Source organism: Balaenoptera physalus (assembly GCF_965194825.1).
Source record: "Balaenoptera physalus genome assembly, chromosome: 12".
In the NCBI taxonomy this organism is placed as follows: Eukaryota; Metazoa; Chordata; class Mammalia; order Artiodactyla; family Balaenopteridae; genus Balaenoptera; species Balaenoptera physalus.
The window spans coordinates 81,208,115-81,229,718 of NC_138897.1; the positions used below are offsets into that span (position 1 = coordinate 81,208,115).

At 38.5% G+C, this 21,604-nt stretch overlaps 1 protein-coding gene and 1 pseudogene across 7 annotated transcripts in view; both read right to left on the reverse strand.

Annotated features, from left to right (window-relative positions):
- Window positions 1-21,604, reverse strand: part of HECTD4 (HECT domain E3 ubiquitin protein ligase 4) — a 198,932-nt gene that overhangs the window by 109,740 nt on the left and 67,588 nt on the right. For 5 of the 6 annotated variants that reach the window (XM_082417362.1, XM_082417360.1, XM_082417361.1 and 2 more), the window contains exons 8-11: window positions 10,939-11,131; window positions 6,508-6,666; window positions 1,605-1,718; window positions 732-872 (exon numbers count right to left, since the gene is read on the reverse strand). In XM_082417362.1, the coding sequence (XP_082273488.1) occupies window positions 732-872; window positions 1,605-1,718; window positions 6,508-6,666; window positions 10,939-11,131 (607 nt within the window). Of the gene's footprint in view, window positions 1-731; window positions 873-1,604; window positions 1,719-6,507; window positions 6,667-10,938; window positions 11,132-14,062; window positions 17,365-21,604 lie in introns of those variants that run through there. The other variant, XM_082417363.1, reaches the window with a different exon arrangement.
- LOC309640313 (large ribosomal subunit protein eL36 pseudogene) lies at window positions 2,326-6,501 on the reverse strand (annotated as a pseudogene). Its single transcript has one exon. The product of its transcript is annotated as a large ribosomal subunit protein eL36 pseudogene (transcript).

Below are 21,604 nucleotides of genomic sequence, written 5' to 3' on the forward strand. Positions count from 1 at the left end.
GTAGGAGACAGGAGTGTCCGCAGCTAAGAACATCACAGACTTCTACTGTTCTTAGCCAAAGTTCAGTGGGTTTTTTTTATGAATACCGCGTCTCAATTTGGTATATGCCTTTGGTCAGCTTCCAGAGCCTAGAAATAGTTAATTTTTTTTTAGTTGGCATTTTAATTTTACAGAAATAGTTATTTTTGGTAATTCAGTCCATTTTATCATTGCTTTATCAGGAGAGGATTTGCTGAGCTACTCACTACACCATATATACCACTATAGTTGACTTTGAAGTCAAAAGATTTTACGTTAATATTAACTTATATTAAGAATCTTAATATTAAGAAATATAAAGGTCCTTTACCAGATAGTCTATCAAAATTGTAAGTTTGTGTATAAGTAAGTTGTTATTAATGCAAAACATTATAACAGCATATATAATCCCACGCCAAGTACAAATAAAGAACGAACTTCTGTCCCAAAGTTCTGACAATTTCAGAAGGGACATAACAATTTTCCTTTAAAAAAGTCTGTGGACCACCTCAAAAGCTCTATTTATTTACACACTTATTTACTTAATCATAAACCAATCAGATAATAAGAATTCTAGGTTTCTAAATTCAAAGAGGGAAGGCTGTTGACACATTTTGCTGCTTGGGCTATGTTCCCACTTACTAATGCTGCTGTACTCTCTCCTATTTCATGGGGGGAAAATCTCTTCCTGTAGGACTATGAGTGCACCTCACCTTTGGGCTCAGTGATGATATGGCTGACTCCAAGTCTCTGACAGACGTAATGGAAGGCCTGATTCCCAGGATTACACCATTGATCGATATAGTCATTCGAGCATGTCCATAGCATGTTGTTCACTGTATCGTAACAGGCACCTGCAAAAAGAACATCCTTTATTCAACTATCATACCATCGACTGCTTGATACATACTTCTCATAAGCAGTGCTAAAGAATGAAAGGGCAAGGATTCTCCCCAGTGCTGGCAAGCCACATCCCACATCCCCCCAATGCTGGCAAAGCATTAGATTGGGGCTCAGTAGGAAGGCAGGATTCAATGTCTACTTGGCTTAACTCATATGTGAGAATGGAATAAGTCTCATGGAATAGAAAGTTTTTAGTAACTGACTTACATGTGACCTTTTTAATTCCAAAAAGGACTTAAGTGGCTTACAGTAAAACCCAGGTACTACAAGACTAATTAACATTAACACACAGTAAAAGCCTTAGTAACTGAGCCCAAAACTTAGATATGAGCTCCTAGGTGCCAAGGCAAAGAGAAAATCCAATGCGCTAACATAATGCTCATTTTCTAACAATAAGAAGTATACTAATCCCTCAGGGGAAAGAAATCTTTTTATGGCATGAACTTTAAGAAGAATTTGTTATAGACAACATTACACAACCTAATGGACAGTATCTTCAATAGTAATTTATGCAGAGGAATTTCACATATGACAATTTCTTATATTAATCCTCACAAAGAGTAGCATAAAAAAATTCTTTCAAGGAAACTAGAATACCATAGAGAATTAGCAAGATTTTTTAAGAGAAATTGCTTAAATTTTGAATTTTCCAAGGAAAATAAATGTGGGCATTTATTTCTTACCCAATCCTGGTACAAGAGCACCACGTCCCAATGAGCTTCCAGCAGCATCTATGAGATCGGCACGACTTGTGAATTGACCATCCGAAATATTATACACCAAGCTAGAAGCTAGGACTTCAGAAACAAATATTAAGCTGTTTAATAAGCCTTAAGATGATGGTTAGCTTAAACTTTAGCCTCTTAGCAAGACTTTATAAAAATCACATCTTTTTTGGTTGTCTATTGGTGGTAACAATGAGGAGACAAAAGACACACATTAAGACCATGAAAAGAAAACTGTCATAAAGCCTTTTCCAATACAGTGAACCATATTTTTGAGAGTGTTTTTAAAATGGCAACTTTCACATACAGGTTTTTTTCAAGATAGATTGTCAAAAGGGTAATTGCAAGAGGGGTTATGATTATTAACATCACATCACAAGGTAACAATATTTACAAGAAATACTTTACATATATTTGGTGCTCAAAACAGGTTAGTGGATGTTTAGTTGCTATCCTTCCAAGCCCTGGCTCTAAAACTTGGAAACACTTCGGCCTTTTCCCTTAACACAGGGAAGTGTAGTGATGACAAGCATGAGCTTTAGGATTCTGAATTTGAATTCCAGCTCTACCACTTCTGTGTGACCCTGGGAAATTTACTGAACCTCTCAGTTTCCCCATGTGTAAAGTGGAGATAGTAAAAGTTACCTACTTTATACAGTTATTGTGAAGATTAAATGAGTTAAAATATATCAAAAAAAAAAAAATATATATCAAGGATCTGCATTTTTTTTTTTTTTTTTTTCTGAAAAGGTTTTATTGTGGCTGCTGCTTTCCTCATGGCGGCCAGGACACTCCTCAGCTCCTCTTTCTTCCTCTTGGCACAGATGTATGTCCCCACCCTTTTCTGGATGAACTTGAGGGCCTGCTTGTTCTTGGAGACCCTGGCATGCCACTCCATGGCATGCAGCTCCTAAGGGGCAAAGCCACACACCTTTTGGATCACATCTTGCAGGGCTATGCCTCAGCTTGCTCATGTTCTTGGTCACCTGGTGGCCCTTGTTGAGGCCCACGGCCATGGGGCAGCAAGGAGCCATGGCGGCTGCTCTTCAATGGTTGCCATGGCAGAAGGGCCTAGCTGCTATTATTGATATAACTTTCTTCCCCACTTTCCAACAGAAAATTCTAGCACTGTCTCTCAAGCTCCTTTTTCTTATATTCCCATCACCCTAGTAATCCAGATTCTCATCACGCCTGACTTGAGCTATAATCTAAACTGTACTCTTTGTTTCTTTTCTATTTTCTATTGTTCTGTCCTGCACACCAACAAAATGGTCTTCTCCAGATCTCTTTTTCATTGTATTTACCATGCATATGCCTTTCCCCTATGTGGCCACTTATATGAATAATAGCCATTTTTCATGACTTAAACTCAAAACTTCATGAAGTCTCTCCCCTCTACCCCACTCAACAATGACCCTTTCTTCCTCTGATTCTGCAGCACTTACATCTGCTCCCCATGGTTCAGGCAGTGATACAGCATTGTATATCATTTTCTAGTTGTTTCACACACCTGCATCGTTTCTCCCAACCAGACTATGAGATCCTCAAGGCAAGCACCACTTTTCCCACTCACTGAGTAGCCACCACAGTGACCAGTGTGGAATAGGACATAGAAGAAATTTAAGCATTTATTTATTTGTTGGTCTAAAATAGAATCACTGGGTAAGCTATATCCTCATGAAAAAAATGGCACCGTGAAGGCCTGTTTTAATCAAATGGGGCTAATTTCAGTTGAGTGGAAAAAACCATGCCAAGGATACTAAAAAAGAGTTTCAGATGATTAATGGTCAATACAAAGACAAATAACCCAATTTTAAAATGGACAAAGGATTTGAATAGATATTTCTCCAAAGAACATATACAAATGGCCAATCAGCACAAGAAAAGATGTTCAACATCATTAGTTGTTAGGGAAATGCAAATCAAACCCACAATGAGATACTACTTCATACCCACTATGGAGTACAGCTATTAAAAAAAAAAAAGAAAATAACAAATGTCAGAGAGGATGTGGAAAAATTGGAGCCGTTGCTAATGAGACTCTAAAATGGTACAGCCATTCTGGAAAACAGTTTAGCAGTCCCTCTGAAGCTTAAACATACAGGTACCACATGACCCAGAATTCTACTCCTACACATATACCCAAGAGAAATGACAACATGTCTACGCAAAAACTTGTACATGACTGTTCAGAGCAGCATTATTCAAAACAGTCAAAAAGCAGAAACCACTCAAATGTCAATGGATTATATTCATACAATCAAGTATGATTTGGCCATAAAAAGAAATGAAGTAATGATTTGTGCTACAACATGGATGAACCTTGGAAACATTATGCTTAAAAAAAAAAAAAAAAAAAAGCCAGTCACAAAAGCACATATATTGTATAATTCCATAAATTTGAAAAGTCCAGAATAGGTAAATCCATAGAGTCAGAAAGTAGATTGGTGGATGCCAGGGGCTGGGGAAAAGGGGGGATAAAGGGAGTGATTGCTAATGGGTATGGGGTATCTTTTTGGAGTGATGTAAATGTTCTAGAATTAGATTGTGGTGATTGTTGGATAACACTGAATATATTAAAAACCACTGAACTGTATACTTTAAAGGGGTAAATTTTATGGTATGTAAGTTACAACTCAATAAAGCTGTTATTTTTTTTTTTTAAAGAGAGTAGTAAATTTACATCATTTACCCGAGGGCTAAAGGGGGCATCCTGGTCACATGTTAGAGAAAACAGGCTGTTGAGAAAAAGTCTAAACCATTTAATTCTAAAAGCAAAATAGAGGACTTCCCTGGTGGTGCAGTGGTTAAGACTCCGTGCTCCCAATGCAGGGGGCCCGGGTTCAATCCCCGGTCAGGGAACTAGATGCCGTATGCATGTTGCAACTAAGAATTCGCATGCCACAACTAAGGAGCTGGCGAGCTGCAACTCAGAAGCCTGCGAGCCACAACTAAGGAGCCCGCCTACAGCAACTAAGGACCCCACGTGCCGCAACAAAGGACCCGGCGAACCGCAACCAAGGAGCCCACTGGCCGCAACTAAAGATCCTGCTGGCTGCAACTAAGGAGCCAGCCAGCGGCAACTAAGGAGCCTGCAAGCTACAACTAAGGAGCACGCCTGCTGTAACCAAGACCTGGTGCAACCAAATAAAGAAAATAAATATTTAAATAAATTAACTTTTAAAAAGTAAAGACAAAAGAGTTTTGGAGTTGTTATGAGTATCTAAATCCCAAACACGTGCAACTACTTGAAATGGCCTAAAAGTTAAGTTGAAACTAGATAAATGGTTTTATTTAAGCTGCTGAGGTTAAATTTATATCTGCAGGTTAAAGTTTGGGTAAGAAATGCTTTTTTAAACATCTAAATATGAAATATAATCCTTCAATGGAATTTCTGTAAGTAAATTATTTTAAAAAGACAGAATATGAAATTTTGGGAAATGAAAATAAGTAAATTGATTTTAAAACATTTTAATTTTATGTGCCTAAACAAATTTTAAGGAAAAAAGGAATGTTAAAAAAAAGGTGTTACCATATATAAAAGGAACATTTTGGGTTTGTTTTTGTTTTTAGAAATACTCTAACATACTTTATTGCATATGATCACCAAACAATGGTGTGAGATACTATTAGCCTTTTATTTTTTACAGATGGGAAAACTGAGGCTCAGAGGGGTTAAATGATGTCCCTAAGGTAAGAAAGACAGAAAATGGCAATGTAAAAGGAACATTTTTTTATTCTATATTATTTTCTTTTTTTTTTAATTGATTTATTTTTATTTTATTTATTTATTTATTTTTTGGCTGAGTTGGGTCTTTGTTGCTGCCCGAAGGCTTTTCTCTGGTTGCGGAGAGCAGGGGCTACTCTTCGTTGCAGTGCGCAGGCTTCTCATTGTGGTGGCTTCTCTTGTTATGAAGCATGGGCTCTAGGCACATGGGTTTCAGTAGTTGTGGCACACGGGCTTAGTAGTTGTGGCTCACAGGCTTTTGAGCGCAGGCTCAGTAGTTGTGGCGCACGGGCTTAGGTGCTCCGCGGCATGTGGGATCTTCCCGGACCAGGGCTTGAACCTGTGTCCCCTACATTGGCAGGCGGATTCTTAACCACTGCACCACCAGGGAAGCCCTATATTATTTTCAATTTAACTATTTGTCCACTCTGAAGCCAAAATCACATTGCTTTAATTACTATAGTATGCCTCCCTCTTTTATAAAAATATATGTACACTTATATCCCCATATCCCTTCCCTGTTGCATCTCCCTCCCATCCTCCCTATCCCACCCCTCTAGGTGGTCACAAAGCACCGAGCTGATCTCCCTGTGCTATGCGGCAGCATATATATAGCTGATCACTTTGTTATACAGCAGAAACTAACACAACATTGTAAAGCAATTATACTCCAATAAAGATGTTAAAAAAAAAAAGAAATACATAAAAAAAATATATATGTACACTTAACATTAATGAATTTTTGCATATATTATTTTGTATCATATACATTTTTATGTGTCCTAAAATGGAGGTATTTCACAGACTTATTTTCATAGCTCTCCAGTGGGTAGAGTTCTTTTCGGTGTCAGTAAATAAAGTGGCAACAGATTATTTTATTTCCTTAAATCTTCCTGACCTCATTATTATTTCTAGTAATTTTACAGGACAATAGTTTTCAGAAGTGTACTATTATACCACCTTCAAAAATTCTATTTTTAATTCCTCCTAGCCTATAACTATACTGATAAGGTTTTTTGTTGTTATCAAAGAGCATCTGTAAACAGAGCAAGTGTAAAATCACTATTAGGAAAAACCTTAAATTTCAAAGTTAGGGACAAATTGGGAAAAGAGCCACAAATAAATTTCACTTACTTTTCAAAGACGACAAACCACTTGTTCCACCAAAAAGAGACCGGGTAGCAGAGCTGCCTGATCCCCCTGGAGGTGGGACCAGCATCACCAAGTATGTACCACAGGTGTAAATGGGTGTCTTCCGAAGCATTTTTAGAGGAAGCCCACAGCTAGTATTCGCTGGTAAAAAGGAATGAAAATGGTGAGCAGAAATAGTTGACACACAGATTAATTTGATTACCAAACCAAATTAGAGTATGACGAAGGGGCCCCCAATTCTAACAAGAATATACTCAGACTCAAAAAATAGAGCAAGAAATAATAAGCTAAGGGAAAAATAATGATCTTCTGTCTCCACAGCCTGGTCCCAAGCCTCCTGGTTACATGATCTGAACATTTCTCAAAGGTGTTCCCAGTATTCAATATGTCCTTATGCCTTTTAAAAATCTTTCAATGGACTTGAGGACATGGGGAGGGGGAAGGGTAAGCTGGGACGAAGTGAGAGAGTGGTATGGACATATATACACCACCAAATGTAAAATCGATAGCTAGTGGGAAGCAGCCACATAGCACAGGGAGATCAGCTCAGTGCTTTGTGACCACCTAGAGGGGTGGGAGGAAGACGCAAGAGGGAAGAGATATGGGGATATATGTATGTGTATGACTGATTCACTTTGTTATAACGCAGAAACTAACACACCATTGTAGAGCAATTATACTCCAATAAAGATGTTAAAATAAAATAAATAAATAAATAAATAAATAAATAAAATAAAAATCTTTCAAAAGAATGAACCCTCACGTGGACTAAATCTCAAAATAAAAGAAGAATCCTACTGTTTATGTTTCCCCCTAGGAAACTGTGCTCCAGTAGAGATCTTTTCATTTTATATAGAACAAATTGTTAACAGGTTTGTGATATTACATTCATTATAAACAGCTCTGAACATGGAATCTACCAGAAATTTCAACCCATAACTAGTTAATAAAAGCTTTCACAATGTCTATCACAAAATAATTTTATGTCTGTAGAATTTATAACCCATGATGTATTTTCTTTTTTTTAGGGTCAGTGACATAAACTATCATTAGGAAAATAATTATTGTATCTAATCAAGAGGTATAAAGTGTACTTTAATTTCCCTTACTCACTGGCAGATCTGAAAATGTAGGGTGAATTTAACGATTTTCTATATATTAGTCCAGTGAAGATTGACGATGGCAACAGAAAGTCAGAGTGTTTTACCTAGGAAGCTGTCAAGGTATAAAATATGACTGCCTACATAGACATAAAACTATCTTTAGATGGTTTAGATTAGAAAAATGAGACAAGTGAAACCTAATCTGTCATTTGCTTTGAATGCCTGTGGTTCTAAAAAGCTCTATTTTTTAAAATTCCAAGCCGCCAACAAGTATATTCTTCATTTAGGACATAAATCCAGTAGCATAAATTTCCATAAGTAAGAAACCCAAAAGGGGCAACGACTGAAAAACTAGCAACTTTGTGAGCATAACCACACAAAGAGCATAACCACACAATCGTGGTTTTCACCAATATGTTTTTAATACACATATTCTTATTAACATGGTAATAGGTATTAGTTTATCACAGAATAAAAAATCCTAGACCCTCTGAATGCTGAATTAATTGTCAAAAGTTCACTTAGCCTATAACTGGTGAATTTTTATGTAGCAACCTCAGGTTAAATGAATACATAGAGAATGTGCATAAAAGTATGAGTGAAATCACATGTTTAGAGTACAGATACCAGTTTTCACAGGATTCTAAATATACCCTTGCCTTCTGAGTCCACTTTCTGATATCACCCATGTTTTCTTATGTAACAAACATTCCTTTAGTATTTCTATTGTGCAGGCTAGTATTCAATTTTCTCCCAAGGGACAAACCCAGATCAAGCCTTCAGCTTGTCAGGAAAATGTTTATTTAGGTAATAGGACTGTCCTCTACAAAGTATGTCCTATAATTCAAATTATCCACATACCCAAGTTATAACAACTATTAATAAATTCCCTACTTATATTTGATACAATAGAGACCTGTGGAAGTAAATACTATCCTTAAATTCTAATATGGACTAATAAGTATTTAAAATTTGATAGTCTCACAATGAATTAGTCACAAATATTTTCTCTTCCTAACATTTCAATATATAAAAGGATTAAAGCATAAAACTGCATTAAATTCATTAAACATATATTAATTCAGATACATTTTTCTATACATGGCTCTTTTTCTAGCCTGATCTTTTACTACAGGTCATGATTTGTTATAAATTCATATAGTTGGTATGTAATATGAAAACTCCTCAAGAATAATGGTTCTTGACTTTGGGGGGGTCATAAATGACCTTGAAAATCTGATAAAAATTATGATGATACATATGTTATTTAAAACTTTGGGAGAACATGTTTATGAACCCCTGAAAGGCTTATCCTCGTTAAGAATTCCTGCTTTAAAAGTACAGAACAGTGTGTTTAGAAGGCTACCTTTTATTGAGAAAAGAAGGACAATAAAAATACATAAATTTGTCTTTCTAAATTAATTTAATTTCTCTTTGCATAAAAAAACTGCCAGGATAAACAAAAACTAATAAATAGAGCTACCTATAGGGGGTAGGGTGGAGCAAGTACTGAATATACAAGGACGCGAGAGTAAGATTTCTCTGCATACACCTTTTATATTGTTTTCACTTTCAAACTCTGTAAACATACTATCTATTTTCAAATATTAAAGTGCAAACACTAAATGCCAAATTCCAGAAAAAGCAACCTCTGTTGTGGAAGGTTTGCCTCTTATTTTCTTGGTCAAGAATGTATTTAGAAAAACTAAAAATAGGACTACCATATGACCTAGCAATCCCATTACTGGGCATATACCCTGAGAAAACCATAATTCAAAAAGAGACATGTACCACAATGTTCCTTGCAGCACTATTTACAATAGCCAGGACATGGAAGCAACCTAAGTGTCCAGCAACAGATGAATGGATAAAGAAGATGTGGCACATATATACAATGGAATATTACTCGGCCATAAAAAGAAATAAAATTGAACTATTTGTAGTGAGGTGGATGGACCTAGAGTCTGTCATACAGAGTGAAGTAAGTCAGAAAGAGAAACACAAATACCGTATGCTAACACATATATATGGAGTCAAAAAAAAATGGTTCTTAAAAAAAAAAAAAAAAAGGTTCTGATGAACCCAGGGGCAGGACAGGAATAAAGACGCAGACATAGAGAATGGACTTGAGGACACGGGGGAGGGGGAAAGGGTAAGCTGGGACGAAGTGTGAGAGTGGCATTGACATATATACACTACCAAATGTAAAATAGATAGCTAGTGGGAAGCAGCTGCACAGCACAGGGAGATCAGTTCGGTGCTTTGTGACCTAGAGGGGTGGGATAGGGAGGGTGGGAGGGAGATGCAAGAGGGAGGGGATATGGGGATATATGTATACATATAGCTGATTCACTTTGTTATACAGCAGAAACTAACACTACATTGTAAAACAATTATATTCCAATAAAGATGTTAAAAAGAAAAGAATGTATTTAGTGAAGATGATGCTAAATGTGAGTTTTTACATTCATGAAGCAGATGCTAAATGTGAAAACAGTTTATACTAACAGTAATGATAAGGTATTTACAATTAAACACAGAGCTGCTTTGAATTATTACAGATTCATGCTAATTCATATCCACAGCCAACAGTATGTATTAGCTTGGAATTTTAAAAAATGAAAAATGACTGGAAGGACATTAAAAACGGTGAACTATGTAAAGCAAAGTGCTTTGTATGGCACACTGTAAGTGCTCAATAACAAGTATTGCCTGAATTCCACAGGCAGCATGCACTAATCACAAGCTGAATGTATCAAGCCATGAAAAGGCATGGAGGAATCTTAAAAGCATATTACTAAGTGAAAGAAGCCAATATGAAAAGGCTACATTCTGTATAAATCCAATTACATGACATTCTGAAAAAGGCAAAACTATGAAGACAATAAAAAGATCAGTGGTGGCCAGGGCTTGGGGGGTGGGGAGGGATGAACAGGTAGAGCACAGAGGATTTTTAAGGCAATAAAAGCACTGTATATGATGCCATAATAATGCTCATATGTCATTATGCATTTGTCCAAACCCACAGAACGTACAAGACCAAGAGTGAACCCTAAGGTGAACTATGGACTCTGGGTGATTATGATGTGTCAGGGTGGGTTCATCAGCTGTAACAAATGGACCACTCTGGTACGGATGTTGATAATAAGGGAGGCTGTGCATGGGTGGGGGCAGGAGGTAGACAAGAAATCTGTACCTTCCTTTAATTTTGCTACGAACCTAAAACTGTTCTAAAAAATAAGGTCTTAAAATATATATAGCTGAATGGAGCTGTACAAGGTAAACATATGAAAAACGACGGGCAGCCTACCTGCTTGGTCCTCTTTCAGGGTGTTGGAGATGGTGGAGCCGGTGAGGGCAGCCAGCGTTGCGGAAGGCGAGGCTCGGTAGCGTGAAAGTCTGCTCAGAAGCATCTCATTAATGCTTTTTGCAGACTCGCCCTCTTTTCTCATTAGAATTGTGCGTTCCTGAAGCGGGTTGGCTACAAATACACCATTTTCAACCTAATATTTAAAGAAAAAGAGGTCCTTAAATGATATCTGTTTCCATTCATTTAGCAAATTTCTACTTGAGAAGTGTATTATTGTCATCTGGTTACTCAAAAACATTTCCCAAAATTGTACCTGAGTAGGTGTTCTACAGAAACTGAGAACAAAAGGAAGCCTACAAGAAGTTTGAGAGCTTTCATTTTTCATAATAGCCCAGATTTTAAAAGTAATGAGCTAAGTTTAATAGGTTCTATGAAAGGCTGTTGATTAAAATTCCTTATATTGAATTCCACAGGCAGCTCTCACTAATTACAAACTTCTGACAGGTACAAGTAAGATGAGAGGAAAACAAATCAATCAGATCTTGATTTACCATTAAGTACAACCATGAGGATAATGTCTTCTTGAAATATAATTAGTGGCTAAAATCCAAACTCTGTATTAACAGCAGTCAACACTAACCCCAGCTGCTCGGGTATTGGCAGAGCAATCGTGGAGAAAGGCAGACTTTGTCTGCTAAAAATATATGCCAGTTTAAGCTGGATCCTTGCTGGTACTTGGCAGTTCTTCCTTCATCACTTGATTATTCCCCAGCAAAATCTCTGGAGTGGTGATTCCAAAATTCCTTCACCAAATTTTGAGCTTGGCTTTAAGCAGACCACCTGGCTTTCTTTATTGCTAAAAAGATCCAGACCACTTACTATAAGCTGCTCCCACTCATCTCTCTTCCCACTCAAGAATCTTTGTATCCAGCCTCATTTATTCCTTTCCTCTTAATCCAGAGGAAGAAGCACTTCACCTCATGTTATTTAAGGAAGAAGCACTCTGCCTCCTCTCTAACTGCTCCCTCAGTTATCTCCCATCTGCCCCTTCACGCTCAAGGTCTCCCTCTCTGATTTCCTGGTGTCAAATATTCACAGGCCTCCGAGATCTTAAACAAAACCTTGGTGGCCCATTGCAATACCATCCCTCTTCTCCACTCCCACTCAGTGCCAAATGTCTCAAATATATCTCATGCAGCCTCTGTACCCACTGCCCCCTCCAGACCCAGACTCCTGGGTCTGGCTGCAGTCTCAGAAACAGATGCCACTAGCAAAGGTGGGCAGGACTAGAGATAAGAGAGAACAGGAGTATAAAGCGGCAAGGCTTCCAGAAGCAAATAAAAAAGCAAAAAAGAGTCCAAAGTGAAAGGGTGGTAACAGAGAAGAGGCAAGAGAAAGAGAGCAAATTGAGGAGCACAGCCAGGCAAGGTTCCCGGAGGGGCTGGACCTGGTGGGGGGAGGCTTTTACAAGACATTCACAAATGGTAAGGGAATGAGTTTCTTAGAGAGCTTGAAATGCTGTTTCTATTTCCTCCCCTCTGCTTTTTAACACTTTGCAGCTACTTAACTCAGCTCCCTCTAACAAGTGGACATTCTTGATGGGCCGAGAGTAACCTAAAACCAAAATCAACCTTTTTTTTGACTTCCGTGTAGGTTGTGCCACGGTTGCCAGAACTCTTAAGGTTGTCCTTCCTCAGTCTCGGTGGTAGAACACAATCCCAGTTTGTTTCTTTTTAACATGAACACTTACCTATGTGTAAGGGACTCTTCTAATGAGCAAAGCCAAGATAGTTCCTGCCCTCCTTGTTCTCCTCTTATTTGCTGGTTCCCATCTCCACTTACCTAAATGGGAGTTTGCTTAGAGTTAGACCCAGCCTCTGGTGTCTAAGACCTCTGCCTGGAACCCTCTGTCCCTAGATCCTTCTATGTGTGGCTGGTTCCTTCCCATCATTCGGGTCTCAGGTAAAATGTCACCGCCTCAAAGAGGCCTTCTATGATTACCAATCTAAAGAGGAATCTCCTCCACCCACCCACCCCCCACAAGCCAGAGCACAGCACCCAGTTTTATCTGCACAGCATTTACCATTCTCTGAAATTATCTTACTCATTAATTCATTTATTGTTTGACCTTCTACCTTCCCCACCCCAACTGAATATTGGCTCCCCAAGAGCCGGGACCCTGCCTGCCTTGTTCACCATAACATTTCTAGCACTCAGAGGCATGCAGTAAATACTTGAAGCTTTGCTGAGTAAACAAATCGGTGCCCTGGCCCAAATCCAATCCCACCTTTCCGAGGTGGCTCGCACGTTTCTATATACAGACCCAACCTTGCTACTGAGATCTAGTGCCGCTTCTCCAACTGCCTCCCACTCCCCAGCATTTCGACTGGAGCAGCCTGCTGTCGCCTAAAATTTAACACATCCACATCTTACCACGTCATTTTACCCCCCCCCCCAGCTAAATTACCCTTTACCAAGTATAGCTCTAGTTATGCTGCACAACTCTAAATATGACCCTTCAAAGGCATCCAGATAAAAATCAATCACTTGGCATTCAAAAGCATTACGCAGTCTAGCCCTATGAGAAAAACAACAGATAACTTAAGAAAAAAAATTATATCATTGTGTTCAAGTACTTTGAAAATACTGAAAAGAAAGCCTGATAAAGCGTCTGTGAGAAGCAAGGAGGACTGGGCTTTGGTGCCCAAGTGGTAAATCTGGGGACCTCTGTACTTAGCTAAGAAGCTCTTTGGGATGAAGAAGCTACTACTGATTTAGAAAGGAGGAGAAGAGCCTGGGAGGAGTAAGAGGCAGCACAGAGTTAGTAACGATGAGAAGCTTCCCTCTGGCTCCCTTCCTGGCCCAAGCCACCACCTCAAACCCAATGACCATCCAGCCCCTCAACTGGTCTCCCTGTTTCCACTTTGACCCCATATGTTTTACTCTCCACACACCAGCCAATGGTTTATTTACAAATGTAAATAAAACCATCTCCTTCCCTGTCTGAAACCCTGCAGCAGCTTCGCAACACACTTATAATAAAATCCAACCTACTGGTAAGGTCCATGGGGTCCAACATCCACTGACCTCCCCGGCTGGCCTGCCTCTGCTCCCCCTTTCTCACCACACTTTCAGCCGCACTGCCTTCTGTCGCCCCTCCAAAATGTCTGTACGCTAGGCCTGTACTTGCTGATCCCTCTTCCTGGACTGGATTAGTTCTGGTTTGCCCGAGACTGTCCTGGTTTTAGCACTGAAAGTCCCATGTCCCAAGAAATCTCTCAGGCCCAGGCCAGCGGGGATGGCTGGTTGCCCTCTCTGGCAGGATGGATGGCTGCTTCTCATCATTCTCGTCTCAGTTCAAATGTCCTTCCTCAGAATGGCCCTATCTGCCAGGCAAACTGGAGCGGCTCCCCACCTTCATGCCCCCTCACTCTCTATCGCATTATCCTGTTTTATTTTCTCCCCAGCATTTATCACTTGCTGAAATTATTTTGTTCTTGTTGTTTCCTTTCTTACTCATTCCCCACACTCTAACGTAAGCACCTTGAAAACAAATGCTTATTACCCTGCTACCCAGACAAGGCACTGGATTAACACAGGATGAATGAAGGGCATCTCAGTCAGCCAGATCATAATTTAAAGGAAAAAATAAACCCATCAGGTGAAGGGGGAGAGGGACCTCGTGTGTCTGTTACTATACTGACTATATGTTTAGGAAGAGACATAAACAAGACAAGAGATCAGTCAAATTGTCACTGAATCTATCTAAAGAACAGCAGTTTATACAAAGCACATGGGGGCAGGAAGAACTCTCAGAGCAAAATAGAAGTGAAGATGTAAAACATGTGCCCTGAAAAGGTAAAAGAGAGTCATAGAAGATTCTCAAGCAGGGATGTGTCCGGTGTACAGGTAACCAAATCAGGCAGGAAGATTCCATGCCTCAGTTATTCTATAATCTTAAAGGCCAGAATTCTAAGTGCCTTAGAGCTTCAAAAGGCCTGTGACTGCAAGTGGTGGACTATCACATTGGTGGCCCTGGTGAATGATGTGTCCTAACATTCATGCCCTTCTTTAGTCCCCTCCTACACAGAGTCTGGGCTTGGCCATTAGAAAGCATGATGCAAGCAGAAGCTTGATAAGCACTTGTCATCTTGAAAAGCTCCCATCTGAAAGCCAGCCTCTGTGCTGTCAACAGGCTCAACCTAGATTACTGACATCAAGTGGAGAGAGACTCTGGAAGAAGCCAACTTGAATGTTACAGGCCCAGTCAAGCTCCAAGTTGAGTGAAGCTGTGGGTGTGACCTCAGCTTCACCATGTGGTGAAGAATCACCCAGCTGAGTCCCGTTAACCTTTAATTCACTGTTGCTTGAAGTCACTTAGTTTTGGGGGTGGTTTGTTGAGCAGCAGCAGATACCCCAAGTCAGAGAAATTCTATGACCCAAATGTTAGAGGTTGTTTTATATTAATAATAGTTTCAGTATTAATTACAGCTTAAGACCATATTTCTATAGTTTACCTTATATAACAATTAGTTATCTAAGTTCATTCTGAGTTAATAAGAAATCATTTTGAGAGACAAGTATAGCTTGTTGGATCCTACTCTGACCTATTCAGTTTAGGTAACCCTTCAATCCTTTAGTTCTCCCTCAATCCGAGCTAGTGTGTAGATCAAATTCAGCTGATTTTCATGAAAAATGACACAATGGAAGAACACTGGTGGTGTTCAAGCTTCCAAAAATATGTTTTTAATATTTTTTCTGATTATAAAATATATGGTCCCTTCTACAGCTGTTTAGTCTCTCTAAGAATCTTTAAATCTTGCTTTAGTCTATTCTTGACCCAAAAGCTACAATGAACTCTTAAAACCACATCCTGCTCAAAACTCTCCAAGAGCTTCCCGTGTCACCTGAGATAAAATCCAAATACCTTGCAAGGCCCTGGTATTTGCAAGAAGTGGCCCTGGCTACCTCTCCAACTTCACCACGCATCACTCAACCCTCTCATCACTCCACTGGAGCAAGGTGCAGAAGAATGTGAATAACAAATCACCATTCATGTAAAAACAGAAAAACAAAAACATACGTGTCTATTTGTTCCTATGTTCTCGCATTACCTCTGGAAGGATACAGAGGAAAATGTTAACATTACTTGCCTCTGGGGAGGGAAATTGGACTTGAGGCAGGGTAGGTGAGAGACTTTTGTACCATTTGAGTTTGTAACTATATTATCTTTTTTTTTGTTTTTAAGCAGCATATTGGCTCACCACACAATTTCTTTAGTAAATTTTATTCCCAACATATTCAACTTCTTTTTGTTTGTTTTTTTCTTGTTTTGTTTTTTTGGGGTTTTTTTAACATCTTCATTCAAGTATAATTGCTTTACAATGGTGTGTTAGTTTCTGCTTTATAACAAAGTGAATCAGTTATACATATACATATGTCCCCATATCTCTTCCCTCTTGCATCTCCCTCCCTCCCACCCTCCCTATCCCACCCCTCTAGGTGGTCACAAAGCACCGAGCTGATCTCCCTGTGCTATGCGGCTGCTTCCCACTAGCTATCTCTTTTACATTTGGTAGCGTATATATGTCCATGCCACTCTCTCACTTTGTCCCAGCTTACCCTTCCCCCTCCCCGTGTCCTCAAGTCCATTCTCTAGTAAGTCTGTGTCTTTATTCCTGTCTTGCCCCTAGGTTCTTCATGACCATTTTTTTTTTTTTTAGATTCCATATATATGTTTTAGCATACGGTATTTGTTTTTCTCTTTCTGACTTACTTCACTCTGTATGACAGACTCTAGGTCCATCCACCTCACTACAAATAACTCAATTTCGTTTCTTTTTTTTGAGTAATATTCCATTGTATATATGTGCCACATCTTCTTTATCCATTCATCTGTTGATGGACACTTAGGTTGCTTCCATGTCCTGGCTAGGTTGCTTACATGACTTTTTTTGAATTATGGTTTTCTCAGGGTATATGCCCAGTAGTGGGATTGCTGGGTCGTATGGTGGTTCTATTTTTAGTTTTTTAAGGAACCTCCATACTGTTCTCCATAGTGGCTGTATCCATTTACATTCCCACCAACAGTGCAAGAAGGTTCCCTTTTCTCCACACCTTCTCCAGCATTTATTGTTTGTAGATTTTTTGATGATGGCCATTCTGACCAGTGTCAGATGATATCTCATTGTAGTTTTGATTTGCATTTCTCTAATGATTAATGATGTTGAGCATTCTTTCATGTGTTTGTTGGCAATCTGTATATCTTCTTTGGAAAAATGTCTATTTAGGTCTTCTGCCCATTTTTGGATTGGGTTGTTTGTTTTTTTGATATGGAGCTGCATGAGCTGCTTCTATGTTTTGGAGATTAATCCTTTGTCAGTTGCTTCACTTGCAAATATTTTCTCCCATTCGGAGGGTTGTCTTTTCGTCTTCTTTATGGTTTCCTTTGTTTTGCAAAAGCTTTTAAGTTTCATTAGGTCCCATTTGTTTATTTTTGTTTTTATTTCCATTTCTCTAGGAGGTGGGTCAAAAAGGATCTTGCTATGATTTATGTCATAGAGTGTTCGACCTATGTTTTCCTCTAAGAGTTTTATAGTGTCTGTCCTTACATTTAGGTCTTTAATCCATTTTGAGTTTATTTTTGTATATGGTGTGTGGGAGTGTTCTAATTTCATTCTTTTACATGTAGCTGTCCAGTTTTCCCAGCACCACTTATTGAAGAGGCTGTCTTTTCTCCACTGTATATTCTTGCCTACTTTATCAAAGATAAGATGACCATATGTGCGTGGGTTTATCTCTGGGCTTTCTATCCTGTTCCATTGATCTGTATTTCTGTTTTTGTGCCAGTACTATACTGTCTTGATTACTGTAGCTTTGTGGTGTAGTCTGAAGTCAGGGAGCCTGATTCCTCCAGCTCCATTTTTCGTTCTCAAGATTGCTTTGGCTATTCGGGGTCTTTTGTGTCTCCATACAAGTTGTGAAATTTTTTGTTCTAGTTCTGTGAAAAATGCCACTGGTAGTTTGATAGGGATTGCATTGAATCTGTAGATTGCTTTGGGTAGTAGAGTCATTTTCACAATGTTGATTCTTCCAATCCAAGAACATGGTATATCTCTCCATCTATTTGTATCATCTTTAATTTCTTTCATCAGTGTCCTATAATTTTCTGCATACAGGTCTTTTGTCTCCTTAGGTAGGCTTATTCCTAGATATTTTATTCTTTTTGTTGCAATGGTAAACGGGAGTGTTTTCTTAATTTCACTTTCAGATTTTTCATCATTAGTGTATAGGAATGCAAGAGATTTCTGTGCATTAATTTTGTATCCTGCAACTTTATCAAATTCATTGATTAGCTCTAGTAGTTTTCTGGTAGCATCTTTAGGATTCTCTATGTATAGTATCATGTCATCTGCAAACAGTGACAGCTTTACTTCTTCTTTTCCGATTTGGATTCCTTTTCTTTTTCTTCTCTGATTGCTGTGGCTAAAAATTCCAAAACTATGTTGAATAATAGTGGTGAGAGTGGGCAACCTTGTCTTGTTCCTGATCTTAGTGGAAATGGTTTCAGTTTTTCACCATTGAGGACGATGTTGGCTGTGGGTTTGTCATGTATGGCCTTTATTATGTTGAGGAAAGTTCCCTCTATGCCTACTTTCTGGCAGGCTTTTATCATAAATGGGTGTTGAATTTTGTCGAAAGCTTTCTCTGCATCTATTGAGATGATCATATGGTTTTTCTCCTTCAATTTGTTAATATGGTGTATCACATTGATTGATTTGCATATATTGAAGAATCCTTGCATTCCTGGGATAAACCCCACTTGATCATGGTGTATGATCCTTTTAATGTGCTGTTGGATTCTGTCTGCTAGTATTTTGTTGAGGATTTTTGCATCTATGTTCATCAGTGATATTGGCCTGTAGTTTTCTTTCTTTGTGACATCTTTGTCTGGTTTTGGTATCAGGGTGATGGTGGCCTCGTAGAATGAGTTTGGGAGTGTTCTTCCCTCTGCTATATTTTGGAAGAGTTTGGAAGGATAGGTGTTAGCTGTTCTCTAAATGTTTGATAGAATTCGCCTGTGAAGCCATGTGGTCCTGGGCTTTTGTTTTTTGGAAGATTTTTAATCACAGTTTCAATTTCAGTGCTTGTGATTGGTCTGTTCATGTTTTCTATTTCTTCCTGGTTCAGTCTTGGAAGGTTGTGCATTTCTAAGAATTTGTCCATTTCTTCCAGGTTGTCCATTTTACTGGCATATAGTTGCTTGTAGTAATCTCTCATGATCCTTTGTATTTCTGCAGTGTCAGTTGTTACTTCTCCTTTTTCATTTCTAATTCTATTGATTTGAGTCTTCTCCCTTTTTTTTTTTTTTAATTTATTTATTTATTTATTTTTATTTTTTTGGCTGTGTTGGGTCTTCGTTTCTGTGCGAGGGCTTTCTCTAGTTGCGGCAAGCGGGGGCCACTCTTCATCGCGGTGCGCGGGCCTCTCACTATCGTGGCCTCTCTTGTTGCGGAGCACAAGCTCCAGACGTGCAGGCTCAGTAGTTGTGGCTCACGGGCCTAGTTGCTCCGCGGCATGTGGGATCTTCCCAGACCAGGGCTCGAACCCGTGTCCCCTGCATTAGTAGGCAGATTCTCAACCACTGTGCCACCAGGGAAGCCCTTCTCCCTTTTTTTCTTGATGAGTCTTGCTAATGCTTTATCAATTTTGTTTATCTTCTCAAAGAACCAGCTTTTAGTTTTATTGATCTTTGCTATCGTTTCCTTCATTTCTTTTTCATTTATTTCTGACTTGATCTTTATGATTTCTTTCCTTCTGCTAACTTTGGGGGTTTTTTGTTCTCTTTCTCTAATTGCTTTTGGTGTAAGGTTAGGTTGTTTATTTCAGATGTTTCTTGTTTCTTAAGGTAGGATTGTATTGCTATAAACTTCCCTCTTAGAACTGCTTTTGCTGCATCCCATAGGTTTTGGGTAGTCGTGTTTTCATTGTCATTTGTTTCTAGGTATTTTTAGACTTCCTCTTTGATTTCTTCAGTGATCTCTTGGTTATTAAGTAGTGTATTGTTTAGCACTATATTATCTTTTTAAAAGACAATATTTTTAAAACATTAAAACAACATAACAATCACTAAATTTGGAGAGAAACTTACCAATACTTCCAAGTATCTGGCTGAAATCATAATTCACAGCAAATCTAATTCTTTCCAATAATAATCATTAGCCACATTTATGTAGCAAATATTTATACTATTTAGAAACCAAAATTTTTTTAATGCCTTTATTTTATTTTATTATATGTGTTTTTTTTAACATCTGTACTGGAGTATAATTGCTTTACAATGGTGTGTTAGTTTGTGCTTTATAACAAAGTGAATTAGAAACCAAAATTTTTCATAAATCTGCAAAGTAAAGAAGTAGAGTCACAGATGTAGAAAACAAACTTAAGGTTAGCGGGGGATAAGGGGAGGGAGGGATAAATTGGGAGATTGGGATTGACATATGCACAGTACTATATATAAAATAGATAACTAATAAGAACCTGTTGTATAGTACAGGGAACTCTATTCAATACTCTGTAAAGGCCTATATGGGAAAAGAATCTAAAAAAAAGAGTGGATACATGTATATATATAACTGAATCACTTTGCTGTACACCTGAAACTAACACAACATTGTAAATCAACTATACTCCAATAAAAATTTAAAAAAAAAACAAATTTGAGGGCATTATGCTAAGTGAAATAAGTCACACAGAGAAAGACAAATACTGTACGATCTCATTTATACATGGAAGATAAAAAGTTGAGCTGACTGAAACAGCAGTTTCAATGGTAGTTGCCAGGGTGGGGGGTGATGGGGAGATGTTGGTCAAAGGGTATGAACTTTCAGTTAGAAGATAAATAAGTTCTGGGGATCTAATATACATACAGCATGGTGACTACAGTTAATAATACAGTATTGTACACTTGAAATCTGCCAAAAGAGTAGATGTTAAATGTTCTTAGCACAAGCACACACAAAAATATGGCAACTATGTGAGGTGATGGATTTGTTCACTAACTTGATTGTGGTAATCATTTCACAATATATACATGTGTCAAATCATCATACTGTAAATCTTAAAAATATACAGTTTTGTCAGTTATACCTCAATAAAGCTGGGGAAAAAATCTCAGGGCTAGAACCCTTGGAATCATCCAATCTGAAGCCCTCATTTTATAGATAATTTTGTGTGTGTGGGGGTGTGTCTGGTTTGGCCTAGGCAGTTCACCAGAGAGCTATGGCTAAGCCCTGTAATTTGTGATTTCTGAAGCAGATTATTTTATTATCTATTCAATAATTTAAGGTTTAAAAAGCAAAGTTAAAAATACTTCCATGTCCCCACAGTCTACTCCACTACCTCCCCGCTGATTTCTCTCCTTTTATCATTGCAAACGTCTGGAGAGAATTATCTATTCTTCACCACCATCTTCTCCACCTCACTCCTCAGCCAGCTCCATCTGGCTTCCACCCCTTACCCTCCCCAACAGCTCTTGCTAAGGCTACCACCAATAGCCTCCATAGTCTCCATTCAAAAGACCTCTTTCAGGCTCAATCTTGACTTCTGAACAGAATTCAATGCTGTTAACCAAGTTCTCCTTCTTATAAATATTTATAAAACTTTA